The 15,827-nt window shown below is 38.6% G+C and overlaps 1 protein-coding gene across 1 annotated transcript in view; it reads left to right on the top strand.

The window, feature by feature from the left end:
• Positions 1-306: 306 nt before the first annotated feature.
• Positions 307-15,827, top strand: part of LOC104404883 (vacuolar protein sorting-associated protein 13D-like) — a gene marked incomplete at its 5' end in the record, with an annotated part of 46,704 nt that continues 31,183 nt past the window's right edge. The window contains 9 exons of the mRNA XM_010013417.1: positions 307-415; positions 1,101-1,280; positions 1,544-1,660; positions 1,993-2,142; positions 3,078-3,227; positions 4,435-4,531; positions 6,202-6,350; positions 8,815-8,949; positions 9,284-9,451. Of these exons, the coding sequence (XP_010011719.1) occupies positions 307-415; positions 1,101-1,280; positions 1,544-1,660; positions 1,993-2,142; positions 3,078-3,227; positions 4,435-4,531; positions 6,202-6,350; positions 8,815-8,949; positions 9,284-9,451 (1,255 nt within the window). The remainder of the gene's footprint in view (positions 416-1,100; positions 1,281-1,543; positions 1,661-1,992; positions 2,143-3,077; positions 3,228-4,434; positions 4,532-6,201; positions 6,351-8,814; positions 8,950-9,283; positions 9,452-15,827) is intronic.

Below are 15,827 nucleotides of genomic sequence, written 5' to 3'. Positions count from 1 at the left end.
TGAAACTAGATGATCTGAAGGTCCTTTCCAGACCATACTATTATATGATTCTATGATGTTCTCTGAATAAAGAAAGAAATCATTCTGATAGGCATGTAGAAGAATTAGATTTTATCTGTCTTTGTGACAGACCTTATGATCACTTTTGTGACTTGGAAATATTTTTTAAAAACATGGCTAACGTATTTTCAGCATCTCAAGAAGAGCACTTTAGAAGTGAGATTAGGGAAATGAGCTTGAACAAAATTAAAGTGTTTGCCATTAACTCAAGACTAGAACTGACAAGTTGGCATTCTTTCATTGCAGGTATGAGCCCCTGATGTTGAGGAAGCCTGATCGACGGCGCAGCACTACCCAGACATGGAACTTTCGTGATGGAAAATTGACCTGTGGTATTCATGGACTTGTTGTCCAGGTCAGTACTGATTCTATGTTGAACTTGTTATTGACTGCTGCTGATACAGATGACGGAGTCATTTGGGTTTAGGATTGAAGAGAGCTAAAAGCTTTGAGGCCAAAGTTCAGATTACAGAGGAAATCGCACTTGAGCAAACAGCTCACGTGGTTTAAATTCATGGTTGAATGTTCTTACCAGTTTCAAGTGATTAAACATCTTGCACTATTAATTTGAAAGTAAAAATTAGTAGTACATTGTTGTTGAAATGTAACAGTGTAGGGATAAATAAGGCCTGGATATTCTCATGCATACCAAATGTGCACATGCTGCGGATTGGGTCCATCAGTGTTCCTGATAAAGTCAAGACTTGTGTGTTACCAAACACTTCTCACAGTCACGGTTCTGACATTTTAGTAATAATAATTTTAGAAGCAGTTTGAACTGTTTGCTCTGTCTTTGTGTTCCAGAAAACTCTTGACTTGCAGACAGCTAACACTTGCAAACTATTTGATAAATCTGCCTCCTGATGGTAGCATTTATAAGCACAGAAACCTGGATTGCTTTTAAAGAGTCTAGAATTAAATGTCAAAAGAATTTTGATGTTCTTTTATTTTTCCCCTACACTTTTAATATATGTAAATAGTTACCTGAAGCCTTTCCCTATCATTTATTTATTTTTTTCCCCTTGCTCTTTGTTCTGCAGGCAAAGGGAGGAATAGTAGGTCTTCATGATGGAGCAGAAGTTGTTCTTGGTCCTGATACCTCACTTGATCTTTTGGGGCCAGTTCCACCTGAACAGCAGTTCATAAACCAAAAGATGAGGCCTGGGTCAGGAGTACTGGCTGTTAGAGTCATCCCAGATGGGCCAACTAGAGTTCTACAGGTGAAAACCCTTCATTAACTAGAATCTTGTTTCACTATTTGCTTGTTCTTGAAATACCTTTTTCTGTATTGCATCTCTAAATTCCTAACAAAAGTTCCTTCATAATAATACAAAGCGGGAGGGGAATGTCATAAACCAGAAATAATTACAACAAAAGTTTTCACTGTACTTATTTGTTAAAAGATAATTTTATAAGGTAGGATGATATAGCTGTTATTTATAAATTGGAAAGTGCTCATTGTAGTAATGTATTTGTTTATCAGATAATGGATTTTAACCAACGTAGAAATGATCGTTTATCCAGTGAAGGAGATGAACTTCCCGTTACAGAACAGGATCTGCGCAAGCTGAAAAACCCAGATACAGAGCAGGAATTAGAAGTAAGATAGTATGACTAGTGTCTGCCTGTTATTTATCATTTTTCTTTCTAGATTTTAGAGGAGTTTGGGGGTAGCTGTTAACTTTTCCCCATGATGACCTCTTGTTATGAAGTTGTAGATTTTCCTGCTAAAACTCTTCATTCTTAGAAGTTGGGTTTATGTGTCAACACCTCTTCATTTGAAGACTAATTTTAGTCAATGAGCTGTTCAGACTCTGGAGATGAGTCTAAAAAAATAACTTCTTTGCAGAAGTGTGTATTCAGTATCACAGGTTTTTTCAGTGTTGGTTGGTAAGTGGGATTTCTTTTCTTCTTCAAATACTCTTTTCTCAGGTGCTTGTGAAACTGGAAGGTGGAATAGGATTGTCTTTGGTCAACAAGGTTCCTGAAGAGCTGGTGTTTGCAAGCCTCACAAGAATTAATATCCACTACACACAACTGTCAACAAGTCAGGTCCTGGAGCTCAGTGTGCAGGACATACAGGTATTTGCTATTTTGAAACCAGTGTATTTGTTCATGGATCTTCTGTGGGTTTTGTTGTTGTAACAGGTTTGAAAGATGTTTAGAGCTGTTACTGAGATTTCAAATCTTAAACATCATAGAAGTTTCAGTTTACGTCGGTGTTTCCTTTTTTCATGTCGCCTATTTAGTAATAGTTGAGACAAGGATATGTTGTATTTCATGCCATGGATTTCGAATAGACAAGTTAGAATCTCTTATTTTGCAAACAGGTTGGTTTGAGGGTTTTTTCCCTTCCTGGTTCTTTGTCATTGTATAATGAAAAAGCAGTTGTTGAAAGCAGGAATCCTAATGCTGGTAGTATCACAGTATAAATGACAGATCATAGGCAGATAAGACAAATATAAACCTCTTATATTTTGTTTACAAATAGACATTGGTTTTGACTTCGCAGAATTTTACCTTAACCTTTGTTTTCTGTTCAGTCTTTGAAATTCAGAAGATAAGCTGAAGATCATAAAAAACCTCCTCTAAATTACTAGAATTCTGTTTCCAATATGTAAGATTTCCTGGGAAGGGGAATTGTAGCTCCTGATGTAGATTACACGAGATACTTAACATGCATCAGATAAACTTCAGTGCAGGAGTAGCTTAACTCTGGGGGTGTTTAACATTTTTGGCTGTGTTTTTTGAAGCAGGAAAAAAAGAATCAGAGAACATGGCAGTTTTATTACAGGTTTTGTTGGTAGTTAAAACCATTTTTTAAATGGAGGGCATTTCCAATATTTGTTTGGTATAGTCTCAGTGGTGATCAGTAACCAAACCAAGTATATTTACTACCTCCCTGGCTCAGGGACCAGGTATTTCTGAAAGCTTTTAACTCCTTGATTGAGGAAGATCAATCTTGATGTTTACTGTCACTTACTCAGATTCTCTTGTCTCTCTTGTCCACTGTGTAGGTGGACAACCAGCTTATTGGCACCACACGTCCTTTCATGCTCTTTCTGACACCTAAGACAAGTGAAAATGAATCCGTGGAGACTGGTCCTGCTGTGCAAGTAAATGCAATGAAATTTCCCAGTAAAAATGCACTGACTGATATATACAAGGTAAACAAACCACCATCCTTTGATTGTGCCCTGCACGTGTTAATCTCTTTAAATGAACTTTCCTGTTCCTGATTTTTACTAGTACTCCAAATTCAATAATGTGAAAAATATGCTTTGTTGAATTAATACTGAGGCTTAAAGGAGGCTATATCCACCTTCTATGGTCATAGAGTTTAAAGCTGCAGTACAGTGATGAACAAGATAATAAATATGTTTAAAAATAAAACAGATTAGGCCTGTTTAGTTTGTGTCTGTGACTTTACTTTTCAAGCCAGTTACTCTCCCCTTAGAACTGACAGGTACGATAGAGAACCAGAATATCTGTGTATGCTTCTCATGAGTTGTGTACAAGGTTACTGCTTCTCTCTGATAAGCTGTTATCTTGCAGTATAAACCCTGTTCTGTGTACTACAGCTGTTTGGAAATGTGTCCACCAGCTGTGCTATGCATTGTGAGAGCAAACCAGAATTGCTTATTAAGACCTATTTTCTCACTTGGAATCTTCCCCCATGTATTTTGATGCTATTCTGAAAACAGCTGATTTCAGTGTTGGAAACAGCCAAGCATCAGATTCTGAAGTGTTAGTATTAGGCAATGAAGCACAATACCTTCCAAAAAATAGAATCATGGAGTCATAGAGTAGTTAGGGTTGGAAAGGACCTTAAGATCATCTAGTTCCAACCCCCCTGCCATGAGCAGGGACACCACACACTAAACTATGTCGCCCAAGGCTCTGTCCAACCTGGCCTTGAACACCGCCAGGGTTGGAGCATTCACAACTTCCTTGGGCAACCTATTCCAGTGCCTGAGCACCCTCACTGTAAAGAACTTCTTCCTTATATCTAACCTAAAGTTCCCCTGTTTAAGTTTAAAGCCATTACGCTTTGTCCTACCACTAGAGTCCCTAATGAAGAGTCCCTCCCCAGCATCCTTGTAGGCCCCCTTCAGATATTGGAAGGCTGCCATGAGGTCTCCACGCAGCCTTCTCTTCTGCAGGCTGAACAGCCCCAACTTTTTTTTGTCAGTAGTTGTAGGTAATTTTAAGTGTAGAAAACTGCCAAAGACATTTTGTAGGTGGGAATTTTACTTCAAATCCATTCCAGTGAAAATACTCTGTTGAAGTAGAACATATCGTCCTATTTAATGGCTTGCATGGATTATATTTTGAGTGTTAATATTGTAAACTGAGACTTGTTTATCTTCATAGCACCTGATGATCACTGCTCGGAAGTTCACTGTTCAAATTGAGGAGAAACTGCTTCTGAAGCTGTTGAGTTTCTTTGGCTATGATCAGTCTGAATCAGGTATAGTATGAAATTGCAAAGACTAGTTTTATAACGTACAGGGCTATTATGATCTTTGCATCTAAAATAAGGGCAAAACACCCGGCAAACTCTTTGCTGCTTGGAAACTTCTGTTGAACAGAAAGCTGGAAAGCTGATGTCTCAGTGGCCCATGTAAAGTTCTTAAAGTACATGGTATTGGGGTAATGAACAGTGTAACGTGTTGTCCGCTACTCTCAGTGGTTGAGCTGAGCCTCTGTGGGAAGGAGTTTAGTTTGTCTTAAGTTACTGTATCTGGATTCATCTAAATTGGGATGAAATAAATTGTGTTACTAATTTAGCAAACCACTTTGTTTAGTAATGTTTGTTTATTTCAACCCAAGGCTAGAAACGGGATCTCTGTTCATTTGTTCTTGGGCAGTCCTCTTAACTTAACAGAAGGAAAATTTTGGCTGCCTGACCTTTGAGTTGTGGCATCCATACCCCTGGCTCTGATTGTAATAGAAGTTTTCTTCCACTCAATGAGGCAAGACAGAGCTCTTAAATCTTCTCATAGATGTTGTTCTAATCCTTCTGTTGCAGGGTTTATCTGTTTGATGGAAACTTTCTGGAATGTCTGTTTTGGAGTGGCAATTGAAAAAGTCACTTTTTTGCAGTGGGGTGTGTAGGGTTATATAGTAAAATAACTTGCAGGAAAAAAATATTTTTGTCATGATTCCAAATGGGGGCAAGCCTACAAATGATGCTCAAGAGTTCTATGTCTTGCTAATCTACAGTACCTTCAGATTTGTCTCTGGAAAAAAAGAAGAGTACACTCCCCGGTTTCACAGAGCATATAATGACTTAGAGCTGTAGTAATGAGAAAGAAATCAAGATTTTGAGTTTTGCTCTTTTGCTGTTTACTAATCTGTCCTTTGTTTTGGTTTACCCTGATGCTTTTGCTGCTTTTTGTTTCCTTATTACTGTACACCTTGCAGTTTGTTTGCTGATGCTGATGATGTCATCAAAGATTCAGACAAAAACTATTTTGTCATTTACATTCAACACATTTAATTGTTCAACCTGAATTCATAAGGCTTTGTCATCTCTCATCCTCCCCCTGCTTTCTCACGCCACCAAGATGCTCTTATGAGTAACACATGGACTTGTTAGTGTCAACCAAATTTAGCTCACTCAGGACATAAATTGATTGACTGAATGGTTCCATGTAGGCATTTTGTCCATTCAGTGTGATAAATGAAAAGGTGGTCACCTTTGCTTGCTTTGTACATTATGTTGATAGTTGAGCTTGTAAGAAAGTATAGAGAAAGGAGAAAGAGGTGTTGTAAGACCATGACTACCCAGTAGGAAACAGTGCATAGTTCGTATCTCCTGGTTTCTCTATGCTGACAAAGATAAATTAGAAGCAAGATTAAAAGCTCAAGTAACTTCAGCTATGCACTTGGATGACTTCTCTTTACCTAGCTACAAATACAGTCAGGTTTTAAAGATGCAGGCAGATCTGAAGGACACATTCATAAACCTAAAAGGTCAACCTCATGTCACGAGGCATGAGTAATTCTGCTGGCTACAAAAGCAGTTGCACATACTTTTTATTTGTACAGAGAATCTCTTAATTCTTTATAAGTATGTGTTCATAACCCCATATTTATTTATCTATATTCTGATTCCTGTGTTTTGTCTGGATGCAGAGGTTGAGAAGTATGATGAAAACCTCCATGAAAAGGTTGTTGAACAAGGTGGAGGACAAAAGCGATACTACTTTGAAAACCTGAAAATTAGTGTCCCTCAAATCAAGTTGAGTGTCTTCACTTCCAACAAGCTGCCTCTGGACCTCAAGGTATGCCAGTGCATTCACAGAGTATGCTTCCAAGTAAATAGATTCTATTGTAGGAGGAAAAGGGAACAGCAGCTTTAACTAACTACTGTTAATTTCTGTTTACTCTTCCATTATTTAAGTTAGGAATGATAGAAGAATTCCAGTAGCTTCTGTTATTTAATGTGCATAATTTACAGTCTCTTCTGTAACATTCTTTCATTTTTGTAATTTCAGTTGTAGCACAGCCAACTTCACCTAACTCACTACTTTACAAAGGATCTTAGTTACATTCATGGTACTGTAAAGAGCTTAAAGGGAGTGTCTGTCAAACAGAAGGGCTGATGTGAAGAATTAAAATCAGAAGATACTCAACATAGGGAGCAGAAATACAGGACAACTCTGTTTTCATCCAAAAAATGTTGTTGCAATAGGAGGGTTTGCATGAGCACTGTGCAGTTTGGTTCAGTATCGAATTGAATTCAGATTGAGTGTGGACTTAGAGAAGTGGAAAATCCTGTGTCCCTTTCACATGTTAATACGTATTGTGGCACAGTTGTTCAAGTGAACCAAGGATTCCAAATTACAGCAAGAAGATAATCTTACCCAACTTGTGTTGCCAAGCTGCGTGTTGGGACCTTCCTGGACCTAACAAGGTGGCAACGGTCTGCAATATTTCAGTTCCCTCTGAGCTAATACAGCTGATTTCCTCCAAGGTGGAAGAGCTGAAGCAAGATCGACTGACCAAACCATAAAACCCCTCCCCACTGTGGAGGAACTGAGCTGCTGCCTGTTCAACTTGTGCTCAAAACCCAAAATTGAGACACTGGGCAGGCTTTTTCGTGCCCTTGATTTACTATCACTGGGGTGTGCAAGCTTTTAAAAAAGTTGAGTTTTGTGGAATGAATGTAAATCATGGAGTCCTGCCAGGATGACCCAGGATATCATCAGTCCTGCATTCTTGTATTGCTTTTACCAACTCCTTGTGCAAAGGAGAGACATTCAGTAGCAGCGGTAATACTCCTTACCACTGAACATCAGCAGCGTCTTGAATGCGTTTGCACTTGAGCTTCGACTTCAAAATGCTTATAATCTGATTATCTCAAATTTAGAGAGAGAAAACGGTGTTAGTGATGGGTGCCTTTAAGAACATGCACACTGTTCTGTTTGGATTTCCTACAACCGTTGGGTATATGATTGCCTCTAGATGTGTCTTGGCAGCCACCAGCAGCGTTCCCAAGGTTTGGCATATACGTTATTTCCCTTCCCCCCAAATGATAACAGTCACTGACTGTATTCTGGATATTGACTTCCACATAAAGAATTCCATTCAGTTTTATAGCACAGCGGAGTTCAGGGTGGGAGGGAAAGAATAATCACTGTAGAGCCTTTGGAGACGTTTTTCTAACTACCTCTAATGTTCCTGGCTTGGACATTGCTGTCTGGTAATTTGGGTGTAGAGAGATTATTTTTGTTGGGTTGGTACCCAATATTAACAGAGTTGCCTTATAGAGTATCTGATAGTTAAACAGGAAATTACTTCCTACCCAGGTGAATAATGAGGACTAGTCTAGTCAGTCATCCATTTACTGAAAAAGAAAAACAGGCCCTTTCTTACTTGCAAACTGAACTCAGACCTGTAATGTACACTACGTGCCTGCAGATGGCAGAAAAACTCACATTACCTGCTATACCAAGCGTGCTTTTGAGATGAACGTAGATAATGCGAGTGTCGGGCTTCTTCCTTCTCCAGATTTTCTGATGTTGGTGACTGTGCAGATGCGATCATCAAGACCTGAAATAGAAGGGATCTCTTTCTTTCTTAAACGATTAGTTTTCTTGTTAATTTTTCCAACATTATTTATGTGTGTGCATATACAGCTATATAGCTTGTCCACCCTAAAGAGGGGGTTTTTTGTGTATAGATTGTACATGTTACAGATGGCCCATGGGCTAATTACTGGTTTAGTTTTCTTCCTTGAAAATTATTGAAAAAGCTTGTTTAGAGTATCTCAGTACACCACGTAATGTTAAGAAATGAGCCTCAGGTTTGCAAGAAATTCCAGCTCATCCTCACACTTAATCCAGTCATAGAACTTCAACAGGGTGGAAAATACCCAGTTTTTTCTTCACTACATATCAAGGAAATTCATTTAAATTTGTGTTTAATTGAACATTAGAGCGGTTACAGTAAAGTGCTAAGTGTAGAATCTTAAAAACATTTTGTTTTGAACCAGATTGCCTCAGGAAGAGTGTTTAATGACTGTGTAGTCACTGAAGAAATGCAGTTCTAATAATGGATCATGGGTTACAAGTCAGAGTTTTGTGGAGTGCTTGCCGTCTATATCAAAGCATCTGCATGGCGGTGGTAAACTGTTCTAGCAGCTTCAGTTAATTTTGGGTTATTATCCATTTAAAGATTAATTCACTTGGGTGTTGTGGATGAGAAAGAGAAAAATTAAAGTAGCAATATCTTTTATTTCATTAGGCATTGAAAAGCACGCTGGGATTTCCTCTAATCCGATTTGAAGATGCTGTGATTAATCTGGATCCTTTCACTAGGGTCCATCCGTACGAAACTCAGGAGTTTATCCTTAATGACATTCTGAAACACTTTCAAGAGGTAAGTGTCTTACAGATTTTACTGTGCCAGAGGCTGAGTTTCTCTTGATCAATGAGTTCTATCCTCAGGGTGTGGGAATGCTTTCTTGACTGTTTACTTCAGTGTTAGTGCTGTGTTGCTTTGGTAAATGGAGAAATAGCATCACATGCTTCTAAGAATACACTGCATTTTAGGATTGAACTGTTGTTGATATTACTGGTATTTGTGTGTTCATTTCTTCAGTAAAACAACCTGGGTTTGTATATCCTTTTATTGTGGGCAGGGCTTTTAATCAATTGTGCTGCTGGTAGTGTGATCCATAAGCGATATTTCATTCTTCCTGTTGATTTTTCAGGAGCTGCTTAGTCAGGCAGCAAGGATTCTAGGCTCTGTGGATTTCCTCGGCAACCCTATGGGTCTGTTGAATGATGTTTCAGAAGGTGTTACTGGACTTATAAAATATGGCAATGTTGGTGGTCTCATAAGAAATGTCACGCATGGAGTATCAAACTCAGCTGCAAAGGTAATAATTATGATATTAATAAGTTTGATAAAACAATAAGAAAAAAGTAGTGGGGAAACAAGTTAAACAGAATTATTGACCATCTTTAAATTGCTTTATGTCCTCCTCATTTTGTAAAAAGTGATTTTGAAGTGTAGATTTCTTTGAAATCACTTTATATGTACACTGCAGGGATGCCAGGAACCCTGCAGCAGTCAGGGAAACCACTCAAGGCCTTACTCTTGATACACATGTATTTGTAGGTTAAATGCACAGTGAGAACTAAAATGTTACTTGGGTGTAGTGTCATCTCCTACATGCAAATGAAGAAAGTTATGTATATAATATGTCTATATAAAGAATGCAAATGAAGAAAGTTATGTGTATGGTATGTATATATAAAGAGAGCATATAGACATTTGGAGTATTTGAGGGGCTGAGTTGAACAGGAGTTTTTAACTTTTATTTTTGATGTGAATATCAACTATTGTGCTAACACTTCAGTTAATTTTTTTCTATGCCAAATAGCAACAAAGAAGGGAGTTCCTAGATTGCTAAACATTTATCTTTAGTTTAATTCCAGAGTCTCTGCATGGTTGAACATTCTTTTGTATTTCCTGATAATGACTGGGGGAATTCAGTTATATCTGTGTTATCAGTGAAAATAACTACCTTTAGTGCCAGAGAGTTATGATCTGCGACAGCAGCCATAAAGAGGAAGTGGGTTTGATCATGGTTGATACTGTATTTGATAGTGAACAAACATATGTTCTTGCAGTAGCTTTCATTGCATACGTGGTGTGTCAACATGAACCTTAAATGAACTTTGTGATCCCAGGTAGAACTGGCGTAATGCTTTCTTCACATAATGATGTGGTGTTAAAATTGGGGTTTTTTAAATTCTTTGCTTCCGATTATTTTCAGTTTCCAGACTGGTAAGTTTGTACATCTGTATTATCATGGTTCATCCTTTCACAACCTAATCAACCTATTTGTATACAAAGAAATTACTTCTTTTGCCCATGTTAGTGGGAAAAGGCAATTCAGAAGATGAAAAAGGTGTCATGTAGAGTTTGCATAGTTACATGTAGCTTAAGACTAACATTATCAAACTGAGTTAAACTGCCAGAGAGATCGCCAGCCTGTCACCAAGTGCAGAGCTTTGAGCATGTCTAACCCAGCCAGACCATAAGCTGAGCCATGGGGAAAGATAACACACACCTTCTCTATTGTAATTATCTTGTTCCCAGCATTAGCCCATTTGGGGCAATTCCAAGAAATTAAAACAAAATACTGTTGTGTTGATATTACTGTCCTAACCCACACGAGGTGGTTGCCCATACATTCTTACTCATGGTTCCAGTCTCTTGTGACCCATCCACCCCACCCAATAGAGTGTTTCTTTAGGGTTTCCTTTCTATAAAGTGTTGTTTCCTCATCACAGTCACATTCGCAGCAACAGTCTCATAAATCTTTCTTTAAAAGGCACGAGCCTTCCTCTGTTTCCCACAAGGGCAAGGTCATTCTTTGAACTTTGGAGTCATTTGTAACCAAGGGGTTTGTGAAGGAGATTTTCAAAGGTAGAAGGGCAGTTGGATGCTGAACTCCCTTCAAAATTCAGGGGGAGCTGAGGGCCTGCTTTCCATTTATACCTTTGAAAATCACCCCATGGACTATTTATCTGTCTTCCCAGGTATATTTTTTTCTTTCTCCTTGATATATCCGAAATGTCTGTGATGCAAATGTCACACGGTTCCCTTTTAAAAGTTTTTTGTATGGATTATGGATTTGTCCTTTTGCAGAACAAGGACAGAATTATATCATTTAGGATAGCTTAGTAGTACATTATGGAATTAACCTTGATTAATCCTCCTTCCAAAACATGGATCTTAATTCTGCTACATAGAAAATAATAGCAAAAAAACGCTTAAATTATCAGAATAATTCTTCCCTTTATGTTGCACTGTTTTAAGCACCAAATTCTGCTAGAAAACTAAGCCAGAAATGTCCCTATGATAAGAAATTGACATTTCAAGTACAGTTTGTGATGTGTTATATACATGGTACAGGGTAGAACTTTGTCTTTTACTCCCTTCTGCTCTATCTTGTATGTGCCTTATGAGTATGTCTAGGACATGTGAAGTTTTGGGAAAGAAAAAAAGGTAATTCCAATTACTCAAGAAAAACATGACTGAAGCAATAGATCGTTATCATCTTGCTGTGGAAAGTATTTTAAAGTACATTTTCACTGCGTGAATTTCCACCTGATGCAGCTGGTAGCTACTGCAGCTACACAGGCCAGTGCTCTGCACAGAAGTTGGTGCCTGGAACACCACCCATTTGGGTTGGTTTGAGTACCTGACTTGTAAAGTGTCTAGAATAAAAATCTAGCCTAGATTTTAAGATGCGTTTGCTTTTAAGGTGTGGTTAGAGAGATAAACCTTAATATGATAATCATCACTTTAAAAGAAACACTGCTTGCCTGAATTGAAAAGGAAGCTATTGGAGTTGTATCTGGTTTTGTCATCTTATTGCTTTTCTATTTTATAGTTCTGCTGATTATCCCTGTAATGGCTTTTCCATGCATTTCAGAACACGAAGTGGGTAATGCTATCTTTCAAGTGGAGAGCTGCAGCATATTTAAGTTGGCACAAAACCTTAGGTTAAATAAAGTTCACTGCAGACAGTTTTGTAGTTTTTATCCCTTGGAGACTCCAAGTTCTGTATTTTAAAAAGTTCTTTGATCCTAAATATAGACACCTGGGGGAATTTCATTCCCTCTGAATAGAGACTTCTATAGTTGCCATATGCATTGAAATGTCTTGCATTCTTGGCATCTACACTTTTCTTTTATATTTCCCCTGTTAGGCATGATAGCACTAAATCCTAAATTATTCCTGGTTCAGAGATGAGTAATTAGAAATGAATACTGAATTAGCATTGGAATAAAAATGTTCCATAGCTTGTGTTCTCCACATGGAAAATTAAGCGTGGTTGTATGTGTTACTGGCAGATAGGTGTTGTGCTGATCTAATGAAATAACTGGTAGTAAGGGATTGAAGAGATTAATCAACTTGTCAATACTGTATTTAATTTGTCTGATCCTTTCAATCCTTACAAGGAATTCTGTTATCTTTTATGAATTATGAGCATGTAGTGATGTACTTATGATTCTGCAGCTGGGCTTCGTTTCTGGATGGAAATAATTGTTGTGTCCTTCCCTCCCAATAAAAACAGTTTAATGAACTTTTTGAAAGAACTTAATTTTCATATTGAACTTTGAAGTTTCCAGTGAGAAATTTCATTAGGCTTCTTAAGGGAAGGTAAAGCAACAGCCACAGTTGCATTTCCTCTTTAGGTTTTTGTGGAAGCTTGCAGAGTTCTGTGAGGTGCAGGCTTCTTTAGGCTTGGAGTTAGGTACCCAGGGTGCCAAAACTTACTTACATATAGAGAGGAGTTGCAACATATTGTATGGTGAGTGTTTGTTTTCTTTTATGGATGAGGAAGCAGCACAGTTCTGGTTGGACTTTGATGCCCTGGACTTAGATTCTCTATCTATTTTAATTCAGTTCAGGGTGCTGGCAGAGGTGTTTAGGTGCTTAACAGAGGTAAGAAAAGAGAAGTAGGGTGTTGGAACCAGGTAAGAAAATTGTAAGCCTGGTACAGATACTGCTCCCAGCAAGTGTTTGACATGGAAGCATTTGTAGAAAAGGAACATGAAAGCAACACGCAGGGAAAAAGGAGTTTTAACCCTCATTGTAAGATAAATCAAAGCAGAATCTCAAGTGGTTGGCAGTGACAGAAGAATAAAGATAACTGAATGGAAAATGAAGAGGAAGTAATAAAGGGATTATTTAAAAACAAATCATGAACAAGTGTTTGACTTGTACAAATGTTAACTGAAACAAAACTGGCAATAAATAAGATGAGGAGTGGATGTAGCAGAGCTCAGAAGGTAGTTATGATTTATGTAGGTTTTGCCTAGGAATAGGCAGAAATGTTTCCAGAGCAGTCAAAGCTGATGGCTCCCTTTTGTTTAAAGCTTCTTAGTTCATGTAACTAACCACTCTTACTCGATACCATTCAGAAGCAGGAACAACTGCCACTTAACATCTTTGGAGACACTGTGGTTTACTAGTTCAAGGAATATTAGCTCAAAATGCAATTCAAGTAGCTGAAAAAATAAATCATATCTTGGTGAGAGAGAACTTGTGACAAAAGCCTTTGTGTATGAGGCCTGAGGAAGATGTACTCGGTGGTGTTTTCCTCAGGAGAATATTAAAACAGTCAACTGATAATGTAGAACGATCATGGTGGCATTCAGGTTCCGAGTTTCCTACCATTTTATATGTCATAAAGTTTCTTTTGACTCACTACTTTTCTGTTTAACTGCTAACAGCAGAATGTGAGTCGTTACTGGCAGCCTCATACTGGACAAAAACGAGGAAGGCTGGAATACATGTCATCTTTGGGGGCAACTGTAGAGATTTACACTTGCGTTTTACCTGGGGAAAGCTGACAGTTGTCCTTTGCAAGGGGAGTCCAGGTATTGAAGTTGTGGGATTTAGTAGCAATGGCCATAAATTTTTTGTTTCCTATTCCTAGAAGTGATTTATACAGTTCAGGTCAAATGTAGCATTCCCTGTGGTTCCTTCAGTGTAATCTTCAGGCTTTTCTTCCCGTGTTTTCCCCAGTAATGTGCAGGGGCTGCTGTGGCTCTGGTGACACATCCAGGTGGCACTGCAGATTGTCTTCTGTTTATCCAGCACTCCATTCAGAGAGGAGCAGTTCATGTGCAGGTTCAAGTGCTGAGCAGTGAGAATGTGCAGGAAAATGTGCAGATGATGAGATGGAAAGTAATTGACATTCCCGGGCAGAAATTTTCAGTGCTGGGAGGAGCATTGTAGCTGAGGCCATTTCCCCATTTCCTGGCAGTTTTAAAAGACAGCAAGTTTTATGGCCAATTAGTGACAATCAAAAGCTATGGAAAGTGTCATTTTTTATGTGCAGAACATCTGGTGTCTGTAATCAGTATCTTTGAAAGAGGGTTTAGGATAAAGGATTGTCTTTGAGAAGTTTGAGGTATTATTTTGTTCTTCCTGTTTTTCATTTGTATCATGGGATAAAATGTGTGTGGCCAGCATCCAGGCTGGAAGTTTCCTTCACAGTTCAGGTTAAATTCAGCCTTTCTTTTGCAAAGCTGCTTACACAAAGTGTTTGTGAACAGGCTTTGCCTACAGTGTATTTTTATGTGGAGAAATGGGCATGGGTAAGATCAAAAGAACAGTGATGAGTTCTGTGGGAAGAACTCTTTTGATCTGGACTTGATGTCTTAAATGTGCCCATTTGGGATCAAACTGACACACTGGTGGTGGCTTTAAAGGAGCCTTTTCCAGGACAAATTACTCAGTCAACAGTGAGGATCCTGCAACAGCGAAACAACCACAAACAGAGAGATGCTTGTTTGTGTAAAGAAAACTGCAAGTGACTTTGAAGGGTTTTACCAGCTGATCTTCTTACAAAATAGAATAGAATGTTCCTGTTTTGCTGGCTCATATGGGAATTAAGTGAAAAAAGGAGAACTTAAAATGTGGTATGCAAAAATGTTGCCAAATCATAAGCTGTGAAATTCGAAAGAGACATTTATCATGGACATGAAATGAAATTTGATCTTAACCTGCAGTTTTGGAATGGTGAGCACGTCATGAAAAAGGCACTTATATCCTATGTATCACCATTAGCATCTGAAGGGGAAAAAATGGGGTGTGGGTTTGAAATTAATTACTTCAGTCTTGACAAAAGGCTAATTACACCTCCCTACTGTATAGATAAAGTTACATAGTATATGTTAAATAGTGCAGATTGAAACTTGAAATTCCTTGGCTGTGTGTCCCTGGGGAAGGAAAACAGTATCTTTATATCCATGGGAGATGGCCAAGTTACCTTCTGAAGCTGTAACAGTAGATGTCTGACATCAGTTCAACAGATCCAAACACATCACCCCTCTGGGCTGTTCACTATTTACGCCGCACATGGGATGGCAGAGTGGATTATCAGGTTTGCATTTAGTTTTGTTTGGAGATCTAGTGGAACGCAGGAAACCGGGGGAGGTTTCATGGGGTGGGTCTTTGAGACCGCAAGTGTGGTCACAGGGGAACATGGCAGAAAAGTGGCTGGAAAGAGAATGACCACTGGGGTTTACTGTGGGTGCAAATGTGCCATGAGGATAAAAATCGGCAGAGTTAGTAAAGATGATGTTAAAAACCAACCCTGAAATGCTGCCCTCTTAAGTACGTCGTTGTTAGGTATTAACTGTGGGAACTGAACTAGATCTCTCCAAGCTTTTTCCTGCGTTTTCAGTGTACAGAGGGGGTTTTAAGGAGGGGGGTGGAGGCGG

This window comes from Nestor notabilis, unplaced genomic scaffold (assembly GCF_000696875.1).
Source record: "Nestor notabilis isolate BGI_N333 unplaced genomic scaffold, ASM69687v1 scaffold16684, whole genome shotgun sequence".
In the NCBI taxonomy this organism is placed as follows: Eukaryota; Metazoa; Chordata; class Aves; order Psittaciformes; family Psittacidae; genus Nestor; species Nestor notabilis.
This window is presented reverse-complemented; position numbering and strand designations above follow the sequence as displayed.